General features: G+C 42.1%; 2 protein-coding genes across 3 annotated transcripts in view; one reads left to right on the plus strand and one right to left on the minus strand.

The window, feature by feature from the left end:
• elof1 (elongation factor 1) lies at positions 1-5,854 on the plus strand. Of its 2 annotated transcripts, none has more exons than XM_034089791.1 (4): positions 1-79; positions 1,298-1,429; positions 3,148-3,218; positions 4,895-5,854. In XM_034089791.1, the coding sequence occupies exons 2-4, from the start codon at positions 1,314-1,316 to the stop codon at positions 4,957-4,959; spliced, it is 252 nt and encodes an 83-aa protein (XP_033945682.1). In that variant the 5' UTR covers positions 1-79; positions 1,298-1,313; the 3' UTR covers positions 4,960-5,854. The 2 variants fall into 2 exon arrangements, with proteins under 2 accessions (XP_033945682.1, XP_033945683.1); XM_034089792.2 differs by lacking the exon at positions 1-79 and adding an exon at positions 1,024-1,202.
• The window catches only part of cnn1b (calponin 1, basic, smooth muscle, b), a 23,965-nt gene continuing 5,746 nt past the window's right edge, over positions 5,499-23,717 (minus strand). The window contains exons 2-7 of the mRNA XM_071203916.1: positions 17,094-17,215; positions 11,523-11,589; positions 10,564-10,701; positions 10,251-10,274; positions 8,981-9,127; positions 5,499-8,774 (exon numbers count right to left, since the gene is read on the minus strand). Coding sequence (XP_071060017.1) covers positions 8,532-8,774; positions 8,981-9,127; positions 10,251-10,274; positions 10,564-10,701; positions 11,523-11,589; positions 17,094-17,215 — 741 coding nt within the window. The 3' untranslated portion in view covers positions 5,499-8,531. The remainder of the gene's footprint in view (positions 8,775-8,980; positions 9,128-10,250; positions 10,275-10,563; positions 10,702-11,522; positions 11,590-17,093; positions 17,216-23,717) is intronic.

A 23,717-nucleotide genomic window follows, 5' to 3' on the forward strand; every position in this document is an offset into this window, starting at 1 on the left:
ACGCAGTCCCAAAGAGATGATGCGTAGTAGCCGGATGAAATTGAATACAGAGCATCCTCCGTTTCAAGACATCCTTTTGGTGAGAAAAACAACACTCACATCATCCCGAAATAAGAAATAACACAACCAACAACACACCAAACACTCACGTAGTTCTTACAAGCAAAGTCGTTTATTATAAGCTTCTTATTTAGTCACAGAGTGTCTCCTCCCAGAGGTTAGTCAATGCTAGCGAGTTAGCTTTCTTAGCGTGTAGCTTTTTGGCGCTTCAATGTTTTTTTCCTCATCCTGTTTTCCGTAGTTTTTTTTTGGCCGATATTTGTACGGTAAATGGAGAAAGCGGCTGTAATAAATGCACTGTTGGGAGGGTTACTTTAACATATAATCCGTTACAATAGCTGGAGACATTTTGCACATCTGTACACAAGCTACCTCTCTTACAATCTGCACAGCTTTCCATTTTCCACAACAATACTGCACATATTTGCATGAGGCAGATGAGCATAAAAGCAAGCTGTTATCCTAAAAAAATAATGTGTGGATCATTTGTTTTAAATCTACAGTGGTGGAAGAAGTATTCAGGTCCTATACATAAGTAAAAGTTCCCAAAAATATAATGTTAAAATACTTAATTACAAGTAAAAGTAACATGAAGTAAACGTTACTTAAGTAAGTAAAGAAGACAGAAGTATTGCCAGAAAAATATACTTAGTAAACAATTTAAACAACTCCATAAGTGGTATATTATTATATACACTGTATATGGCATTATTAGACTGTTATAGAGTATCACCAGGTAGCATTTGACTTGTAAACAAATACTGAGATTTGATCTGAAAATTAACCCTTCGAAACAAAATGTTTATATGGTTTATTAGTATGTTTGATACACTTTTCACAATAACTTTTTCCGGCACACATACATGTCAATATATTTAACAATCCGGAGTCAAATATGTGTATATGTTCATTTAATTCATTTCTTATTTGAACAGTTACTTACCTGTATATCATTTTAATTGTATTCATCTTGTGTGAATCTGTCCTGTTTTTCATTCTCACCCTGTTGCTGCTAAACTACTGAACACACAGGGATTAAGAAAGCTCCATCTTATCTTAAACAAGTCAAATGCATCCTGTTCCCACCCACAGTGCAACACTTGGCAATGCAACTTCCCAATAGTTCAGCAGCAGACACACAGGTACAGGTTAGCACATGAAACACTGGAGTGCGTTGGCCTCTTGGAAAGCTCAAAGAACAATAATCCAACATTTCTTTTTGTGTTTTTCACCGCAGATAAACGGCATTAGAAATGGGGCGCAGGAAGTCGAAGAGAAAGCCTCCTCCCAAGAAGAAAATGACCGGGAACCTGGACGTCCAGTTCACCTGCCCCTTCTGCAACCACGAGAAATCCTGCGATGTTAAAATGTAAGTAACTAAAAAACAACCGAAATGGAGAAATGCATCTTGAGAAACGTCACTAAAGGCCCTGACACACCAACCTGATTTTGGGAGTCAGAGGCCGTCAGAGGCTGTCGGGCATTCGCGGCGCCGTAGTCAGGTTGGTGTGTCCCGCACCGTCGACCGTGACACGCCTTATTTGGACTGCCAGACCCGATGCATGGCCGATTCAACATGTTGAATCGGCCATGCATCGGGTCTGGCAGTCGGACCAAATAATCACTCTGATTGGCTGTTCAGCTAGCAAATCAGTGCATGAGAAGCGAAGCGGAAGTGAGGGACGTAAACAAACGATTTAAGAAGGCACACACAGACTGCTATTCATTTTCATCTCATCATGGCGATCTGGAATGATGCAAACGAAGACCTGCTCATCACCTTGATCCAGGAGAGGCCAGCTCTGTATGATATTACGGAGAAAAGATACTCTTCTTCTTCTCTGTCTTCCGGTTGTTGCCTCTTTTGAATGACGAATACACACTACCGCCGCCTGCTGGTAAGGAGAGTTATTGCCACTCACGCACTGAAGTCGGTGCAGTGTGTTCCCGTGCGACACATGGCCAAAACGCAGGAGAACACGGCCAGGCAACAGCCGACTTCAGCGTCGGCTAGTCCTCTGGTGACTGCTTGGTGTGTCAGGGCCTTAAGACACTTCTATTATTTACAAGGCACGTCTATTTATAAAGCAACTTTCAACACAAGGCAATTCAAAGTGCTTTACAAAAATGAAAGACGTTATATTATAAAATGGCATTTCAAACCTTTAAAAGCAAAGAAACATGAATTAAAGTGACAGCGCGGTGAGAGATACACACATCTCAAATGTTTTGCTCACTTCGTAGCAGCAATAGTTTTCTCACCTCACTTTCTTTCTACTTTGTTGTTTAACTTGTCCTTTAGTTAGTGTTTCATGCTAAACCAGGGGTGGGGGACCTTTGTCCTCTCAAGGGCCATTTCAATTCTCACAACATCCTCCGGGGGCCGTTCAAATGACTGAACTCAACCTCTGAATCCAGATATCTTGCTGTTTTATCTTCAATGTTTTGATGTTATGCTTTGGAGAGAGTGTAAAAGGCGTAAGGACCAAACTGCAGACACTCATAGCAGGTACCTTGGGTTCCAGGAATGTAATGAAACTTAAAGGAACACTGGATACTAATCTGCACCATGAGTGAACACAGCACAGCAGAACCATTCGCCCGTTGCTCCTGGAGAGTCCGACATCCTGCATCCACCTCTCTTTTTAATACTCGTCGTATTAAGTTCGCTGATATCAATGACACTGACGGTCTCGAGGGAGGTTGTGGCTCAGTGGATAGTGCGCTGAGCTTCGGATCACGGTGGCACTGGTTCGAATCCCGCTGCATGTCGTTGTGTCCCTGGACAAGACCCTTCACCCACAGTACTGAATGTGTGTAAGTCGCTTTGGATAAAAGCGTCTAACAAGTCATGTTTCATATTGAAGACGTGAGATATACCACGTGATGACACCTTACGTGTGTTTATGAATTACCTCGAGGGTCGTATCAAACGGTCTCGTGGACCGTATACGTCCCTGAGGCCGGAGGTCCCCCACCCCTGTGCTAAACAAACCCCCCTTTGGAAAATTCTAATCCGACCCCATGGTACCTTTTAGTTGTCGCCGAACTTCATACAACTTTACTAACTACTAACTGTCTTTCTAGGGAACGAACGCGCAACACAGGAATTATATCCTGCAGCGTTTGCTTGGAGGAGTTCCAGACTCCTATCACCTGTATCCTTTAACCAACAACACACTTTTAAACCATGCGTTACTATTTGTTTTGACTCATGGTGCGTTCAGGTGCTCCTTTGAATTGTTGGGAAATGTTACAACTTTGGGAAATCATTCATTCATGTGCAATATTATTATTATTATTATTAATAATGTGCTATGATAACGTGAAATTACGTTTCTGCCACTACGTTTTTTTTGCTCTACTAAATACTGTTAATATTTCCTTTAATGATGTGACCGCCTGCAGATATTTAAGTGCTCATTTGACTGTTATGGCGCGTTTCCACTGCAGCGGGTAGCTCGCTTTAAGCGTGCCGAGCCGAGCGGGCCCCGTTTTTGGTTGCGTTTCCACTTGGCCTAGTACCGGGCGGCTAGCGGGTCCAAATTCACAGTTTTTCTGTCCCCATAACATCGTGGTTCTCGGGCCAGGAACAACCAGGCTGAGTCGGGCTGAGCATGCTAAACTAGAGAGAATCGCTGGCAAGGGGGCTACAACTACAACAAGATGAACATATTTGACCGTGATTTAATTGTAATACACGTTTCAAAATGATGCCGAAGTAACAACACACTGATACCGGTTAGTAAAAACCATGAATTAATGCTTTGACAAGTCTGCAGACAGACGGCAGAGAAACACCCTTTAAAATGCGTGTTTTCTGAATGTAGCTTGGCTAAGCTAACGTTATATATGCTCCGATCGTCCACACTCCCAACAACGGCCTACAGACACAAATAAACCAGCGACTGTATCCTCCATGACACAGACAGTCTGTGGTTTGTACTTGTTTAACTTTTGTCTAGTTTCTGAACAGATATGAAGAGCTGTGAGCTCTGAGGGCTAAGAGCTAACGGCTGTGTTGTTTTTCTGGGGCGCTCATTGAAGATGACGTCACGGCTCCGCCTACACTGCGTTACTATAGTTACTGCCCCAGCTCCTAAACTGTAATGGCAGCGCAGCATTAAAGTGAGCCGGGCCTAATAAGGCCTAACCAAACCGAGCGAGGCCTGCAGTGGAAACGCGCCATTAGTGGACAGTTGGCCTATCATGCTGCTGTGTTTATTGTATTGTTGTAAACAATTTCCTTCGGGATGAATACAGTTTTATCTTCGCTGCTTAAACAAAACAAAAACTAATAACCAACTAAATAAATGACATTTTTGTTTGTTCAAATTGGGGGCAGGAATGTCTGGGTGCCAAATTCAACACATTGCGTTTATGTTGCTGTAACCACAAGGCTCTTCACTAATAACTACGTTTTTTAAATAATACAAGTCACTCTACGTAGATAGCAACTAACAGACACAACCTTCACCATATTACAAATTACATTGACGTGTAATACGTGATTTAATTAAAGTGTATTAACATCAATCCATCTCGGGTGTGATTCGTAAAACTATAACCGCCTCAAAGTAAAATCACGGTAAAGATATCTGTATTATTGTGAGTAACTTTTGCCGACTTTCCAAATCGTTGTCTCAATTGGGCGTTCACATGAGATTTCACGAACATACGACACTATATGAACATTACAGTCAGATTGTGTTTGGTCCTGTGTCTTTGTTTTAACAATGTCGTAAAGTTTGTGAAATGAGACAATAAAGAAAGTCAGGTTTAAGGCGGAGAAACACATTTTTGAAATACTTTATCCTTAACGTCTACTCTTCAGATCTTTCCGAAGCGGTGGACGTGTACAGTGATTGGATCGACGCTTGTGAAGCAGCCAATCAATAGTCACGATTTCCTTTTTACCCCACCTTCTCTTTTACATTCCACTCCTGTGATTGGTCCGTGAATTAGCTCAGCACGATGTAGCAAAATCAAACAATTGAAGCGTTATTTTATTTTGCTTTGTTTGGCCAATTTTGCTACAGTGTGGCTGAGCGTCACACGTCCCTCTGGCTGGGACAGAGGGACGCCATTTTGTGTTATAGTTTTCATACGTCAATGATTAGATTAGGAAGAAATATGTTTTTACTATTAGATCGTGATTTTTCCCTTTTTCTGGACTCAAAATGTTTTAAATGTAAATAACTGACATTCCCTCCAGCGTAAAACATTCCACGTCTTTATTTTTATTATTTTAGTTGTTGTAATAAGTATGTTTATGAAACAGAATTGTGTCTTGAGTTTTCAACCCCGTTAAATGCCAAATCTTTACCAAGCATTTGTGTTTTTAACTGTTTATAAGTATATAACTCACTATTATGTACTTTGTATTACACTACCTTCTGTGTATTTTTAGGTAATGACTGAGAAAATGTAATCAAAACTGTTTTCAAGTGTTTTTTATTGCACAAATGTCATGTTTAGTGAAACGCGTACAAGTCGAAAAATCAAGAAGTTAGAAAAAGTGTAACATTTAACCAACGTTGAAACAAAGTCATCACATTAAGGTGAAATGTTACTAGAAAGTTACTTGGCATCTTGGACAGAACTAAAAATGACATTCAAGGGAACAAAGGGAATGTTTGATAAATAAAAAATACAGTAAGTGTACATGTGCGTTTCCTCCACTAGAGGGCACACTTTGATGCTGAATTCAAGAGCTCTCATCTACATTTTCTGACACTATCGAAGCCAATAAATGTAAATATTTCACATTAAACTGCTTGATGTTGTAACTCTAGATCACACGTGCCTCAGCCTTATCAGTCACTTTGTAAATGCACTTTTCTTTTACTTCTAATGTGTTGAAAATGAACCCCGTAACAGCTAGTGTCAAACTTTTCGATTACATTACATTCATGACATTCGGTGGGTTAACAGTTTTTATATTGGGCATGATTCCCTTAGCAATTAAAGATACTTTACTTGAGTACAAGTAGCAATACCCTAATGGAAAAATACCACATTATAAGACCTGCCTTTAAGATGTTGCTCAGGAAAAAGTAGGTAGAAATACTGCCCAAGAAAAATTGCCATAGTGAGTTTAATACGACAATATTGTTACCTATACTTACAACTTATTTAATTACCTCAATTGTAAAGTCTCATTTTGTAAAGTAACTATAACTAACTTAGGTATTGGAGTCAAAAATACAACTTGGCATGATAGGATTAAAGTCAGTGGAATCGCAAATGCTAAATTATTGTACATTTCATTCTGATTGGCATTAAAACAAGTCTTAAATCTAACTTTTCTTAAACTGTAAGAACCCTGAATATATGTGGCTATCTATATGGCAGTGTAGTAGAAGTATAAAAGGTAAAGTACCTCCAATTTAAGTACAATATCTGATCAAATGTACTTGTTTAATTTAATGTGAAGCTGGGTAAAGTGCACAAGGAGCAACAGCACTAAAGTTGACGGAGGAGAATTCAATAAAAGATGGAGGAAACAAAAAGGACAACATCTACTAGTAGTGACTAACCCAACTTCAAACACCTACTTTTGCTCGTTCACTTTATAAAAGCATTGTCCCCTTTTCAAACTGCACACAAAGCCATGGAAATGATCCCCGTTTAAAAAAAAAAAAGGCGTGATCTGGCAGGCCTGTGAACATGACAGAAAACAAAAAGAAGCTACGAGTCCTCCAGGTCAATCTGCGGACCCCGAAAACGTGTAAAAAAAAATCCCAGCGGAGCTCCAATGTCGACGAGGACTCGGTTCCAACGGGGTCAAAGTTCAATAGCACCAACTCGGTCGCTTGTTTCCTCTTCAAGGAGCTTTGAATTCTCAACACTTGATTGGGAAACGTAGGGAAAGGTAGTTTGTAAATGTCGAATAGAGCGATGCAGGGATGAGGAATTTTGTAGGCCGAACAGGAAGTTAGCATAGCAAAGGGCTACCTCGATGAAAAGCCAATGGGATGTTCCTAATGGATTTGGCAGGAAATAAGATCTGTAGCCAACAATCGTTTATGTTGTTCCACCACCGCTAAGCTAAAGGTGGCTAATGTTGGGCTATAAAGGAACTACAGCACGGTCACATGACTTCACGTTACCACCGCTAAGCTAAAGGTGGCTAATGTTGGGCTATAAAGGAACTACAGCACGGTCACATGACTTCACGTCCCACCGCTAAGCTAAAGGCGGCTAATGTTGGGCTATAAAGGAACTACAGCTTGGTCACATGACTTCACGTTACCACCGCTAAGCTAAAGGTGGCTAATGTTGGGCTATAAAGGAACTACAGCACGGTCACATGACTTCACGTCTCCACTGCTAAGCTAAAGTGGACTAATGTTGGGCTATAAAGGAACTACAGCACGGTCACATGACTTCACGTTACCACCGCTAAGCTAAAGGCGGCTAATGTTGGGCTATAAAGGAACTACAGCACGGTCACATGACTTCACGTTACCACCGCTAAGCTAAAGTGGACTAATGTTGGGCTATAAAGGAACTACAGCACGGTCACATGACTTCACGTTACCACCGCTAAGCTAAAGGTGGCTAATGTTGGGCTATAAAGGAACTACAGTTTGGTCACATGACTTCACGTCACACCGCTAAGCTAAAGGCGGCTAACGTTGGGCTATAAAGGAACTACAGCACGGTCACATGACTTCACGTCCCACCGCTAAGCTAAAGGTGGCTAATGTTGGGCTATAAAGGAAATACAGCTTGGTCACATGACTTCACGTCACCACCGCTAAGCTAAAGGCAGCTAATGTTAGGCTATAGAGGAAATACAGCTTGGTCACATGACTTCACGTCACCACCGCTAAGCTAAAGGTGGCTAATGTTGGGCTATAAAGGAACTACAGCTTGGTCACATGACTTCACATCACCACCGCTAAGCTAAAGTGGACTAATGTTGGGCTATAAAGGAACTACAGCTTGGTCACATGACTTCACGGTTGCCACCGCTAAGCTAAAGGCGGCTAATGTTGGACGTGATGACGTTTATTTGTCTCATTTAGTCACAAATGTAACTGTATTTAAAACACTTTGTAACATTCACCAGTGGGGTGTTTACTGACATGTTTAATGTCGTCAAACAAAATGTGAAAGTGCTGAAATGCTAACTCACTTCCGGGTTTTAGGACTCATTCCTGCACCACTCTCTTACAAAGCAACTAAGAAAGCGAAAAATATAAATAGCACAAATCTGAGTGTGGCTTGTTTTTTTATTTTGGGGGAATACAAATCCTCATAGATACGGAAATCTTTGACGTAAGGGTCAGTGCAAACGCTATTTTTTCTTTAACTCAGGAAAGACAAATTCATAAAGCTTTAGGGGGACGAAGTTCAACGTCAAATAACGGTCAGTTTGCTTCGACACAGAGACAAGAGTCGTGTTTTCTGGTCGCCTGACGGTAAGCGTAGGGAGGGAGGAGGTTTTTAGGGTGTGTTTTCTTTTAGTCGTCGTACTGGTAGCCGTCAAACTCGTCCCCCCCGTTGTTGTTGTTGTGGCCCTCGGTGGGGTTGGTGCAGTACTTGTTGTCGTAGACTTGGCGCGGCAGACCGTAGGACGTCATGCCCTGCTGCGACGCCACCTTGTTGGTGCCCATCTGCAGCGAGATGGTGGAGCTGTCGCAGGACTCCAGATCCAGCTTCTTGTCGAAGATGTGCCTCCGTGTGCCCGGAGCCGTCATACCAGCCTGGAGGAGAGAGAGAGAAAGCAAGATGGTAAGACAGATGTAAACGTGATTTGAGAAATGATTAATTGTGATATAATCATGATTTTAATCTTAATCAAAATAATGGTGATTATCATTTTGGCCTTGGTTCTGCAAGGTAATGTGTATTCAGAGAATCGAAAGAACAAACATCGATCTAACATCAAAACATCAGTCCCCATCCTCACCTGGCTGGCCCCCTTGTTGGTGCCCATCTGCAGGCTGATTGTCGATTGGTCGAGAGGACTTTCCATCGCCATCTTGGAGTCGTACAGATGGCGCCGTGTGCCGTAAGACGTCATGCCTTTCTGACTGGCCAGCTTGTTGGTGCCCATCTGAGAAACAGCAAGATAAAGTACATGACTGAAAACACAATGTTGGTATGAAGACATTGTTATATTCAGATTGGATTAACCTTCACATTTGTTTTCTCAATTTATTGTTTGACGTTTGGTTGTCGACACAATCATCCAGAGTCCAAAGGAACACTTTTACATTGCTTCGTAGCCTCAGGACTGTTTGAGGCAGATGATAGCTCTGTGATTAACATGATGACTCAGCCTCTATGGAGAGAGGCATCAAGCATGCTCATTTCTGACGTGGAGCTAATCTGAAGTAAACGTTGAATACTGGGGCGGTGGTGGCGAAGTCGATAGGGACTTGGCTTGGCAACTGGAAGGTCACCAGTTTAAGTCCCGGCAAGACCAAGTGCTACCGAGGTGTCCCTGAGCAAGTGCTACCGTTCCCCACACTGCTCCCCGGGCGCCGTTCAAAATGGCAGCCCACGGCTCCTAACACAGGATGGCTCAAATGCAGAGAAACCATTTCCCCACGGGGGATTAATAAAGTATATCAATATACTGCTTTCTATTGCTCCATCTTGTGACTGCGTGACTCCCTCTCTTGGATATCAGCGTGTGAAGGACACTGCTCAGGAACTAGTTGATGCTCTGTATGTGATGACTACTTCCATTCTGGAGAGGATCACAGATACATGGATCCTGTTTTGAAGCTCAAGCCGGTGACGAGGGATTATTAACGTTAACTATTTAGAAAAAGACTTTTGAGTAAAAGTCAGGATTTTTTAGAAAAGACAGCATTTTTGAGATTTGTAGGAAAAAAATACAGAATTTTTTTGATTTTTAGAAAAAAGACAGGATTTTGATAAAATACAGAATTTTGAGATTTTGAGAAAAAAGACAGCATTTGAAGATCTTTTGAAAAAATACAGAATTTTGAGATGTAACTCCCTCTCTTGTATCTCAGCATGTGAAGGACACTGCTCAGGAACTAGTTGATGCTCTGTATGTGATGACTCCTTCCATTCTGGAGAGGATCACAGACACATGGATCCTGTTTTGAAGCTCAAGCCGGAGACGAGGGTTATCTTTCTAACGCTTTGCCTCCCACTATGCTAATACTGCAGTAGGCTACATGACTGAATGTTCTCTCTCTGACCTGCAGGCCGATGACGTTGCGGTGTGTGTGTGTGTGTGTGTGTGTGTGTGTGTGTGTGTGTGTGTATGTGTGTGTGTGTGTTGGTGTGTGTGTGTCTGTCTGTCTGTCTGTCTGTGTGTGTGTGTGTGTGTATGTGTGTGTGTGTATGTCTATGTGTGTGTGTGTGTGTGTGTGTGTGTGTGTGTGTGTGTGTGTGTGTGTGTGTGTGTGTGTGTGTGTGTGTGTGTGTGTGTGTGTGTGTGTGTGTGTGTGTGTGTGTGTGTGTGTGTGTGTGTGTGTGTGTGTGTGTGTGTGTGTGTGTGTGTGTCCTCACCATGCCTGTCAGAGCCAGCAGAGTGCTCTGGACCTGAGTGTAGTTGGTGTTCTCGAACAGATCGTTGGCTTCAAAGATGTCGTCCGGCCTCAGGCCGTATTCTGTGATCGCACGCACAAAGTTCCCGATGTTTTCCAGCTGAGGAGAAAGAGGACAAAGCGTCTATTCTGCGATCTTGAGCAGTTTGTTCCACTCCTCTCTACACTCTTTTCTGCTGGGAGAAATTCATTTTGTATTTGATCAAGATGAAGCTACAATAAGCGCCTTTAGACTGGAAACAGCTAGCCTGTATGACGATGTCTTTGGCCTGTTGTAGGTACAACTAAAAATAAGTTACAGAACTGGAAAGGGCAGAATATTTAGAGTGAGAATAATTCAAATTTGAAGAAGAAATCTACAAAAAACCCATAAATGTAATAAATTAGTGAGAAAAAATAATAATTGTAAATTCATGACGTTTCTTTCCGGATGTTACCACCGTTCTTGCTCCATAAAAAAAAAAGCCTGATATGCTGTCACATGATATCTTATGATAAATAATAACAACACAATGTAAAAAATATATTAGGACCATTATAGGTACAATTTAAAATAAGTTACCACATTTGTAAAGGGGGATATATTTACAAACAAACAAAAAAAATCACGCAGGTGAAAATAAATATATATTATATGAGATGATACAGTAATCAAGATACAAAGAAATAGCAAAAATTGGTGTTTTAGGGAAGGACACTTCAATTACCTTCAATTAGGCTCTAAAGGAGCACCGTTTACTTTTCTTCATTAAAAGCCATACAGAGATTTGCAGCTACTTTATGGAACGCCAATAAACTCTGTGTTGTCAACGTCAACACGGCAGACTAAATAAAGTTCCACATGCTCTGGAAAACAGCCCTGACTTTGACACTTGTCGGACAAATAAGGAATCTTTTCTGTCCTCAGAGCTCAAACATTACCTGGTGCCAGTTCTGAGTGGATTGGCTGATCTTTCTCACAGAGCCAGGCTGGAGGACATTGATGAGTCTACAGAGAAAGAGACACAAAATCAGAAAGACGTTCATGTTGTGTTCAGCAGGATATCTCCACATATAACACATTTGTAAGTGTACATGCAATCTTGAGGAGTAAAAAGCTAATGTTGGGCTATAAAGGAACTACAGCACGGTCACATGACTTCACGTCACCACCGCTAAGCTAAAGGTGGCTAACGTTGGGCTATAAAGGAACTACAGCACGGTCACATGACTTCACGTCACCACCGCTAAGCTAAAGGTGGCTAATGTTGGGCTATAAAGGAACTACAGCACGGTCACATGACTTCACGTCACCACCGCTAAGCTAAAGGTGGCTAATGTTGGGCTATAAAGGAACTACAGCACGGTCACATGACTTCATGTCACCACCGCTAAGCTAAAGGTGGCTAATGTTGGGCTATAAAGGAACTACAGCACGGTCACATGACTTCATGTCACCACCGCTAAGCTAAAGGAGGCTAATGTTGGGCTGTAAAGGAACTACAGCACGGTCACATGACTTCACCACCGCTAAGCTAAAGGAGGCTAATGTTGGGCTATAAAGGAACTACAGCACGGTCACATGACTTCATGTCACCACCGCTAAGCTAAAGGTGGCTAATGTTGGGCTATAAAGGAACTACAGCACGGTCACATGACTTCACGTCACCACCGCTAAGCTAAAGGTGGCTAACGTTGGGCTATAAAGGAACTACAGCACGGTCACATGACTTCACGTCACCACCGCTAAGCTAAAGGTGGCTAATGTTGGGCTATAAAGGAACTACAGCACGGTCACATGACTTCACGTCACCACCGCTAAGCTAAAGGCGGCTAATGTTGGGCTATAAAGGAACTACAGCAGGGTCACATGACTTCATGTCACCACCGCTAAGCTAAAGGCGGCTAACGTTGGGTGTGATGACGTGCTTTATTTAGCGACTTGTCAGCAACTGAAGTTTTTAAGACGCATAGAAGCTTCAGATATTCAACAGTCGGGTATTTATTTACTGACTTATTTATTGACTTATTTATTGACGTATTTAATGACGTAGAACAAAACGTTCAGAAACATTATAAATAATTGTGCAGGCCCATAAAGAAGTATAAGTTAAAGGTCCCCTATTATACTGTTTTTCATCAATATATTATAGGTCTCAGATATATACAGAGCTCATGTTGATGTAGAAGAGACATGAAGAAGAGGGGACACATGTTGATGTAGAGGAGACATGAAGAAGAGGGGACACATGTTGATGTAGAAGAGACATTGAGAAGAGGGGACACATGTTGATGTAGAAGAGACATGAAGAAGAGGGGACACATGTTGATGTAGAAGAGACATGAAGAAGAGGGGACACATGTTGATGTAGAAGAGACATGAAGAAGAGGGGACACATGTTGATGTAGAGGAGACATGAAGAAGAGGGGACACATGTTGATGTAGAAGAGACATTGAGAAGAGGGGACACATGTTGATGTAGAAGAGACATGAAGAAGAGGGGACACATGTTGATGTAGAAGAGACATGAAGAAGAGGGGACACATGTTGATGTAGAAGAGACATGAAGAAGAGGGGACACATGTTGATGTAGAAGAGACATGAAGAAGAGGGGACACATGTTGATGTAGAGGAGACATGAAGAAGAGGGGACACATGTTGATGTAGAAGAGACATTGAGAAGAGGGGACACATGTTGATGTAGAAGAGACATGAAGAAGAGGGGACACATGTTGATGTAGAAGAGACATGAAGAAGAGGGGACACAATGTTGATGTAGAAGAGACATGAAGAAGAGGGGACACATGTTGATGTAGAGGAGACATGAAGAAGAGGGGACACATGTTGATGTAGAAGAGACATTGAGAAGAGGGGACACATGTTGATGTAGAAGAGACATGAAGAAGAGGGGACACATGTGATGTAGAAGAGACATGAAGAAGAGGGGACACATGTTGATGTAGAAGAGACATGAAGAAGAGGGGACACATGTTGATGTAGAAGAGACATGAAGAAGAGGGGACACATGTTGATGTAGAGGAGACATGAAGAAGAGGGGACACATGTTGATGTAGAGGAGACATGAAGAAGAGGGGACACATGTTGATGTAGAGAGACATGAAGAAGAGGGGACACATGTTGATGTAGAAGAGACATGGAGAAGAGGGGACACATGTTGATGTAGAGGAGACATTGAGAAGAGGGGACACATGTTGATGTAGAAGAGACATGAAGAAGAGGGGACACATGTTGATGTAGAAGAGACATGAAGAAGAGGGGACACATGTTGATGTAGAGGAGACATGAAGAAGAGGGGACACATGTTGATGTAGAGGAGACATGAAGAAGAGGGGACACATGTTGATGTAGAGGAGACATGAAGAAGAGGGGACACATGTTGATGTAGAAGAGACATGAGGAAGAGGGGACACATGTTGATGTAGAAGAGACATGAGGAAGAGGGGACACATGTTGATGTAGAAGAGACATGGAGAAGAGGGGACACATGTTGATGTAGAGGAGACATGAAGAAGAGGGGACACATGTTGATGTAGAAGAGACATGAGGAAGAGGGGACACATGTTGATGTAGAAGAGACATGAGGAAGAGGGGACACATGTTGATGTAGAAGAGACATGAAGAAGAGGGGACACATGTTGATGTAGAAGAGACATGAGGAAGAGGGGACACATGTTGATGTAGAAGAGACATGAAGAAGAGGGGACACATGTTGATGTAGAAGAGACATGAAGAAGAGGGGACACATGTTGATCTAGAAGAGACATGGAGAAGAGGGGACACATGTTGATGTAGAAGAGACATGGAGAAGAGGGGACACATGTTGATGTAGAAGAGACATGAAGAAGAGGGGACACATGTTGATGTAGAAGAGACATGAAGAAGAGGGGACACATGTTGATGTAGAAGAGACATGAAGAAGAGGGGACACATGTTGATGTAGAAGAGACATGAGGAAGAGGGGACACATGTTGATGTAGAAGAGACATGAAGAAGAGGGGACACATGTTGATCTAGAAGAGACATGGAGAAGAGGGGACACATGTTGATGTAGAAGAGACATGAGGAAGAGGGGACACATGTTGATGTAGAAGAGACATGAAGAAGAGGGGACACATGTTGATGTAGAAGAGACATGAGGAAGAGGGGACACATGTTGATGTAGAAGAGACATGAAGAAGAGGGGACACATGTTGATCTAGAAGAGACATGAGAAGAGGGGACACATGTTGATGTAGAAGAGACATGAAGAAGAGGGGACACATGTTGATGTAGAAGAGACATGAAGAAGAGGGGACACATGTTGATGTAGAAGAGACATGAGGAAGAGGGGACACATGTTGATGTAGAAGAGACATGAGGAAGAGGGGACACATGTTGATGTAAAAGAGACATGAAGAAAGAGGGGACACATGTTGATGTAGAAGAGACATGAGGAAGAGGGGACACATGTTGATGTAGAAGAGACATGAAGAAGAGGGGACACATGTTGATGTAGAAGAGACATGAAGAAGAGGGGACACATGTTGATGTAGAAGAGACATGAAGAAGAGGGGACACATGTTGATGTAGAAAGACATGAAGAAGAGGGGACACATGTTGATGTAGAAGAGACATGAAGAAGAGGGGACACATGTTGATGTAGAAGAGACATGAAGAAGAGGGGACACATGTTGATGTAGAAGAGACATGAAGAAGAGGGGACACATGTTGATGTAGAAGAGACATGGAGAAGAGGGGACACATGTTTGATGTAGAAGAGACATGAAGAAGAGGGGACACATGTTGATGTAGAAGAGACATGGAGAAGAGGGGACACATGTTGATGTAGAAGAGACATGGAGAAGAGGGGACACATGTTGATGTAGAAGAGACATGGAGAAGAGGGGACACATGTTGATGTAAAGAGACATGAAGAAGAGGGGACACATGTTGATGTAGAAGAGACATGAAGAAGAGGGGACACATGTTGATGTAGAAGAGACATGGAGAAGAGGGACACATGTTGATGTAGAAGAGACATGAAGAAGAGGGGACACATGTTGATGTAGAAGAGACATGAAGAAAGAGGGGACACATGTTGATGTAGAAGAGACATGAAGAAGAGGGGACACATGTTGATGTAGAAGAGACATGAAGAAGAGGGGACACATGTTGATGTGGAAGAGACATGAAGGGGACACATGTTGATGTAGAAGAGACATGAAGAAGAGGGGACACATGTTGATGTAGAAGAGACATGAAGAAGAGGGGACACATGTTGATGTAGAAGAGACATGAAGAAGAGGGGACACATGTTGATGTAGAAGAGACATGAAGAAGAGGGGACACATGTTGATGTAGAAGAGACATGAAGAAGAGGGGACACATGTTGATGTAGAAGAGACATGAAGAAGAGGGGACACATGTTGATGTAGAAGAGACATGAAGAAGGGGGGACACGTGTTGATGTAGAAGAGACATGAAGAAGAGGGGACACATGTTGATGTAGAAGAGACATGAAGAAGAGGGGACACATGTTGATGTAGAAGAGACATGAAGAAGAGGGGACACGTGTTGATGTAGAAGAGACATGAAGAAGAGGGGACACGTGTTGATGTAGAAGAGACATGAAGAAGAGGGGACACGTGTTGATGTAGAAGAGACATGAAGAAGAGGGGACACGTGTTGATGTAGAAGAGACATGAAGAAGAGGGGACACCTGTTGATGTAGAAGAGACATGAAGAAGGGGGACACATGTTGATGTAGAAGAGACATGAAGAAGGGGGGACACATGTTGATGTAGAAGAGACATGAAGAAGAGGGGACACATGTTGATGTAGAAGAGACATGAAGAAGAGGGACACATGTTGATGTAGAAGAGACATGAAGAAGAGGGGACACATGTTGATGTAGAAGAGACATGAAGAAGAGGGGACACATGTTGATGTAGAAGAGACATGAAGAAGAGGGGACACATGTTGATGTAGAAGAGACATGAAGAAGAGGGGACACGTGTTGATGTAGAAGAGACATGAAGAAGAGGGGACACGTGTTGATGTAGAGGAGACATGAAGAAGAGGGGACACATGTTGATGTAGAAGAGACATGAAGAAGAGGGGACACTGTTGATGTAGAAGAGACATGAAGAAGGGGGGACACATGTTGATGTAGAAGAGACATGAAGAAGAGGGGACACATGTTGATGTAGAAGAGACATGAAGAAGAGGGGACACATGTTGATGTAGAAGAGACATGAAGAAGAGGGGACAACATGTTGATGTAGAAGAGACATGAAGAAGAGGGGACACATGTTGATGTAGAAGAGACATGAAGAAGAGGGGACACCTGTTGATGTAGAAGAGACATGAAGAAGAGGGGACACATGTTGATGTAGAAGAGACATGGAGAAGAGGGGACACATGTTGATGTAGAAGAGACAGGAAGAAGTGGATTTTGCATAATGGGTGTCCTTTAATGGTGAATAAGATGTTTCTTGTTATGTCCCACTCACTCGCACAGCAGGACTCCGTTCTTCAGACTCTCCATGAAGTTCTCCCCGACTTGTTTCCCCGTCACGTCCTCGATCCACAGCCTCAGATCCTCCTCCTTCTGAGGGTCGTACTTCCCCGCCAGCTGAGAGTTCAGAGGGAGGTCAGAGGTCAAACATCAGATCAGAGGACTACTGTTTCATTTCCACTCTTGTAACAAAACAACAGCTGACGTCAAACTCTCCATGACCAAAACTAGATCTTAGTAAATGTCAAATGCACAATAGCTAATAGTGCAATCGAGTCAATGGTGCAAATAGAAATGCTGGAAGAAGTAAACTATGTATATGGGAAGTCGTATAGGAATAGATTTGGGTAAAAAGCATGCAAAATCTGCCTCGAGCTGCTCGTTTGAAGATATGGGCACCAGATCTTATCAAAGTGTCAATTCCAGTGGATATAATTCCGATTTAGCATTATTAATTTAATGGTATCACTTTATTTGTATCCGTGTGTAATTCCTGTATCATTTCTAGGGTTGCAAAATTCCGGGAATTTTCAAAGATGGAATAACTGGGAATTTTCTAAATTGGCTCTTCGTAGGGAACTTAAACGTAGTTGGGGAAAGTATATTTTAGCATAATCTTGACTAAAACAAACAGATGCCATTCAAGTACACTTGAATATCCATGCCATTCCTCAATCACATAGCACACTGCTTACTGCATGGCTATAGAGACCACACCGCCTACAGCAGGGTTTCTCAAACTTTTTCAAACCAAGGACACTTAACCAATAAAAAAAACACGTGTGGACCACCTAACTCCACAAATATAAAAAAACACATCGTTTTTCTAGGAGATTACAAATCGCCTGAAAATGGTACAAACAAGTGGCAACATGTGTGATGAAGGTGTTGCGCTGGGCTATAGCATGCAATTGAAAGTGAAACGTAACCTCGCTCCATTGCGGAGATATTCCCGCGAGAGTGCGGAAAACTTAAATGTATTTATTTATTTCAAATGTGAAATGTTACCAATATACTCACAGACCACTAGGGGGCGCTCACGGGCCACCAGTGGTCCGCGGACCACACTTTGAGAAGCACTGCCCTACAGGCAGTGTGCATTCCTCCATCACATGCACACATGATTTCTAGAAGACTGGATCACACTTTTGAGCCCAAAGCACAAATGAAGCCACACATTTCAGCCTGTGGACACAAAGTGAAGTAAGTTGTGATGATATTATGGGGTAATATATTTATTTAATGTTTAAATTGCAAATATCACATACACATGTATTCATCGAGAGCAGTGTTTCTCAAACTTTTTCATAGCGAGGACCACTTAACCAATACCTCACCAACACTCGCGGACCACCTAACTCCCCTCGTTTTTCTAGAACAGATTACAAATCGCCTGAAAATGGTACAAACAAGTGGCAACATGTGTGACGAAGGTGTTGCGCTGGGAAACTTATGCTCGCTCCATTGCGGAGATATTCCCGTGAGAGTGCGGAAAACTTAAATGTATTTATTTATTTCAAATATGGAATATTTCCAAAATTCCCCAGTTTAACTTCCCATGGAAACTTTCCGTAAATGTACCAGGACTTTTCCGTCCCTTAGCAACCCTACTCATTTCCAAGGAGATAGTGAATCAACACAGCAGCAGGGAAATACGCTGGAAATAAAACACACTTGATAAGAAAATAAAACCCACTGAGTAAAGATGAATAAGAAAGACTCTACAGTGTAATATGTGTTTCTATGCCATGCCAGCTTTTCAGTTACTCAGAATAACCCTTTTCACACATTGTTTCTCACAAGGGATTATAACACATAATACATCTTAAAGCAGTAAACAATTATTTGAGGTAAGGCCAGAAACAATAAGAATGCATCGTCTCTCCCTGGCTCCGTAACATGTATTATTTTGTTGCTTTAATGACCAGATATACCCGTGAAAAGCTGTAATATCAAATTGTAAGTCAAATCCAAAATAAGTTACGGAAACTAAAAGGTCTGCAAAGTGTTCCCGACAGCACTCCAACACATTGTACGTGATCGGCTAAGGTGCGGGACACCTCTAAGCGGTGAACCAATCACAACAGAGCCGGCCAGCTAACCAATCAGAGCAGACTGGGCCCTGGTTTCAGACAGAGGGTCCCAGTAGAGACACTATATACTGATATACACCTGAACATCAGCAGGAGAGGACTCTTTAAAGTAGAGACACTACATACTGATATACACCTGAACATCAGCAGGAGAGGACTCTTTAAAGTAGAGACACTACATACTGATATACACCTGAACATCAGCAGGAGAGGACTCTTTAAAGTAGAGACACTACATACTGATATACACCTGAACATCAGCAGGAGAGGACTCTTTAAAGTAGAGACACTACATACTGATATACACCTGAACATCAGCAGGAGAGGACTCTTTAAAGTAGAGGCACTACATACTGATATACACCTGAACATCAGCAGGAGAGGACTCTTTAAAGTAGAGACACTACATACTGATATACACCTGAACATCAGCAGGAGAGGACTCTTTAAAGTAGAGACACTACATACTGATATACACCTGAACATCAGCAGGAGAGGACTCTTTAAAGTAGAGACACTACATACTGATATACACCTGAACATCAGCAGGAGAGGACTCTTTAAAGTAGAGACACTACATACTGATATCACCTGAACATCAGCAGGAGAGGACTCTTTAAAGTAGAGACACTACATACTGATATACACCTGAACATCAGCAGGAGAGGACTCTTTAAAGTAGAGACACTACATACTGATATACACCTGAACATCAGCAGGAGAGGACTCTTTAAAGTAGAGACACTACATACTGATATACACCTGAACATCAGCAGGAGAGGACTCTTTAAAGTAGAGACACTACATACTGATATACACCTGAACATCAGCAGGAGAGGACTCTTTAAAGTAGAGACACTACATACTGATATACACCTGAACATCAGCAGGAGAGGACTCTTTAAAGTAGAGACACTACACACTGATATACACCTGAACATCAGCAGCAGAGGACTCTTTAAAGTAGAGACACTACATACTGATATACACCTGAACATAGTTACTAACATTAGATATTTTTGATGAGATATGGACCGCAAAACAAAACATTTTACCTGGTTTTCATTTTTAAAATCAAGTCACCGAATGCAAGTAGTCGCCTAGCTTATTTTGTTATGAGATGTGAATTACTGTTCAATTTATGTATGTAATGTAATAATCGTTTGGTTTCTTTTACATTAAAACAAGTTATTTTTCAAAAGGTATTTTTATCGGGGGGGGGGGGGGGCTTGTTCCAGTTTAGAGCAATAGTCCCTCCAAATGTCTGTGCACGGCCCTGCTTAAGCTTGTGTTCACGTTGACTTGACTTATTGTTAGTCCTTTGGGGAAAACAAGTCGGGTAATGTAATATAAATACGATCTAACATTGGCAAAATGTAATTTGAAAACTGAAGTGGGTATTTCAGTTCAGAGTTTATGCAAGACTTATTAAACAAATACAAATGATATATATTCAAGTACAGTTTTGAGGTACTTGTACGTACCTCTATTGGATGGTTCTCTATCATTTTGAACTAGCTTACTTAACAGTTTAGTCAGAAAAGATAATGATTGTATTTAACAATACGATTAAATCAGTTGTCTGTACTTTTTTAACAGTTCTTCCAAACATTCCTTTTCTGAACCCCTCCATGCTTTAATGTTAATAACTGACACTTAAATTATCCAATATTTTACAAAGATACAAACATTTATTTTGCAGAACCTTTTTTAGTTTTTCCTGCCTCTTAAATCCTCACACAACCCTCAAATTAGGGCTGTGCAATTAATCGTATTTTAAATCGCAATTACGATTTTGGCCAGCCACAATTACGAAAACATTGCTTGGTTGTGACAGTGCACTGCAACCATCCATCTTCTCTCGCTTATCCGTGGTCGGGTCTCGGGGGTAGCAGTTCCAGCAGAGAGCCCCAAACTTCCTTTTCTCTGGCGACATCAACCAGCTCTGACTGGGGGATCCCAAGGCGCTCCCAGGCCAGCGAAGAGATATAATCCCTCCACCTGGTCCTAGGTCTACCCCTCGGTCTCTTCCCAGCTGGACGTGCCTGGAACACCTCCCTAGGGAGGCGCCCAGGTGGCATCCTAACTAGGTGCCTGAACCACCTCAACTGGCTCCTTTCGACGCGAAGGAGGAGCGGCTCAACTCCGAGTCCCTCCCTGATGACCGAACTTCTCACCTTATCCCTAAGGGAGACACCAGCCACCCTGCGGAGAAAACCCATCTCGGCCGCTTGTATCCGCGATCTCGTTCTTTCGGTCATGACCCATCCTTCATGACCGTAGGTGAGGGTACGACAATGGCCCGGTAGACAGAGAGCTTTGCCTTCTGGCTCAGCTCCCTTTTCGTCACAACGGTGCGGTAAAGCGACTGCAGTACCGCTCCCGCTGCTCCGACTCTCCGGCCCATCTCACGCTCCCTTGTTCCCTCATTCGAGAACAAGACCCCGAGATACTTGAACTCCTTCACTTGAAGTACACTGCAACATATTTGATCTAATTTATTTTAGTCTAATTTATTTGTATTTATCATATTTACATATGTTTAGTAGCTTGTTGAAGTGCGCTCCAAAATATTTGTTGATCTTGTTTATTAGTATTTATTATTTAATTAAATGTATCATCTATTTTTGTCTTGGTTTTTCAGTTGAATTATACGTTCAGGGTAATCAGCAGTTAAAAAGATACTGTTGAAATTATGATTTGTATTTGTTTTAAAGTTCAATAAATGGATGTTTTCAAAGTCAATGAATAATCGTATTTAATAATTGTGATATCAATCATTGACCAAAATAATCGTGATTATGATTTTTGCCATAATCGCACAGCCCTACCTCAAATAGATCTTTTTAAATCCCAATGAATGACTAACAGCTGTTGTGACTGCCTGTGTAATCTCTACGATAAGAAGAACAACAAAACGGTATCATCACGTCCTCTCTTTATCCACCGGGATTTACCTGAACAGTCGGCTCGCTGTAAAAGGGCATATTCTGGGACAGAAATATGATCCGGGCCAATCGGAGAGAGGGGGAGACAGGGGAGAAAAAGGGAGTGTTTTTGGGAAGCTGTTTCTCCCAAATTTGGTGTGATGGCCTGGAAGCTGCTTTGAAATACTGTGTGTTTGTGTTGGCTGCTGCCAGACTGTGGAGACGAATCTGCAGAACAATCAGGAAGCGAGAGGGTGTGTGTGTGTGTGTGTGTGTGTGTGTGTGTGTGTGTGTGTGTGTGTGTGTGTGTGTGTGTGTGTGTGTGTGTGTGTGTGTGTGTGTGTGTGTGTGTGTGTGTGTGTAGGGGGAGCAGCATTAAGCCCCATACCAGAATTTAAAGTATTAGGGGCAACGTGTGTGTGCCAAAAAGGAAATACATGGAGAGAAGAGTCCTCAGGCATTATTTATCCTTTCTTCCAGTTATTTTTAGAAACCTTACCTCAAAGTATTTTTACTACAGTGAGACTTTAAAGTTTAAACCCTCATCCCTCCTGAGAAAACAATGGGTGGAACAGCTTATTTTTAGTTATTAAAGGGGTTCTCTCCTGCTGATGTTCAGGTGTATATCAGTATGTAGTGTCTCTACTTTAAAGAGTCCTCTCCTGCTGATGTTCAGGTGTATATCAGTATGTAGCGTCTCTACTTTAAAGAGTCCTCTCCTGCTGATGTTCAGGTGTATATCAGTATGTAGTGTCTCTACTTTAAAGAGTCCTCTCCTGCTGATGTTCAGGTGTATATCAGTATGTAGTGTCTCTACTTTAAAGAGTCCTCTCCTGCTGATGTTCAGGTGTATATCAGTATGTAGCGCCTCTACTTTAAAGAGTCCTCTCCTTCTGATGATCAGGTGCATATCCGTATGTAGCGTCTCTACTTTAAAGAGTCCTCTCCTGCTGATGTTCAGGTGCATATCCGTATGTCGTGTCTCTTTAAAGACAAAATGGGGACAATTTTGTTCTAATGTAGTTTGATGATTGTAACTGCTGTGCAGTCTAGACATAGGCTACTGATAAAATAGGCCCTCTAACTTAAATAAACTCACTAATTAATTAAACCAGTTCAATACGCATTATTCTTATCATTCTTTATGAGTGCAGTAACGGTAAGCTATCTAATTACTTATTTATTTAGTATTCCATAACTTAATAACAGTCAGAGATGGTCAAACTAAAGTGGTGGAGACATGGCAGAAATCCTACAACGAAGCGGGCAGTGAACTGTTCTCCCGTGAGAGGCGATCAAGAAAAGAGAGAGAGTGGCCCGTTGAGCGAGTTTACAGATGAAAGGACACAGAAAGACAGAAGCACAATAACAAGTATATTTAGGTGTTTTTTTGTAAATAACCGACGGTATCAAGAGGAAGTAAAGTCCGCTGGTTTGTCCCTTATACCCTAACTGCCATGAGACAACTCAAAATCAAGTTTCCAAAATCCTACACTGAGGTGGTCTTAACGCACCGGCAGATGACAGCGCAGACAAAGTGTGTTTCCCGCAGCGAGACGCTACCCTACTAATTGAGGGCTTATCATGTTGATTCGGCCA

Source organism: Pseudochaenichthys georgianus, chromosome 8 (assembly GCF_902827115.2).
Source record: "Pseudochaenichthys georgianus chromosome 8, fPseGeo1.2, whole genome shotgun sequence".
NCBI lineage: Eukaryota > Metazoa > Chordata > Actinopteri > Perciformes > Channichthyidae > Pseudochaenichthys > Pseudochaenichthys georgianus.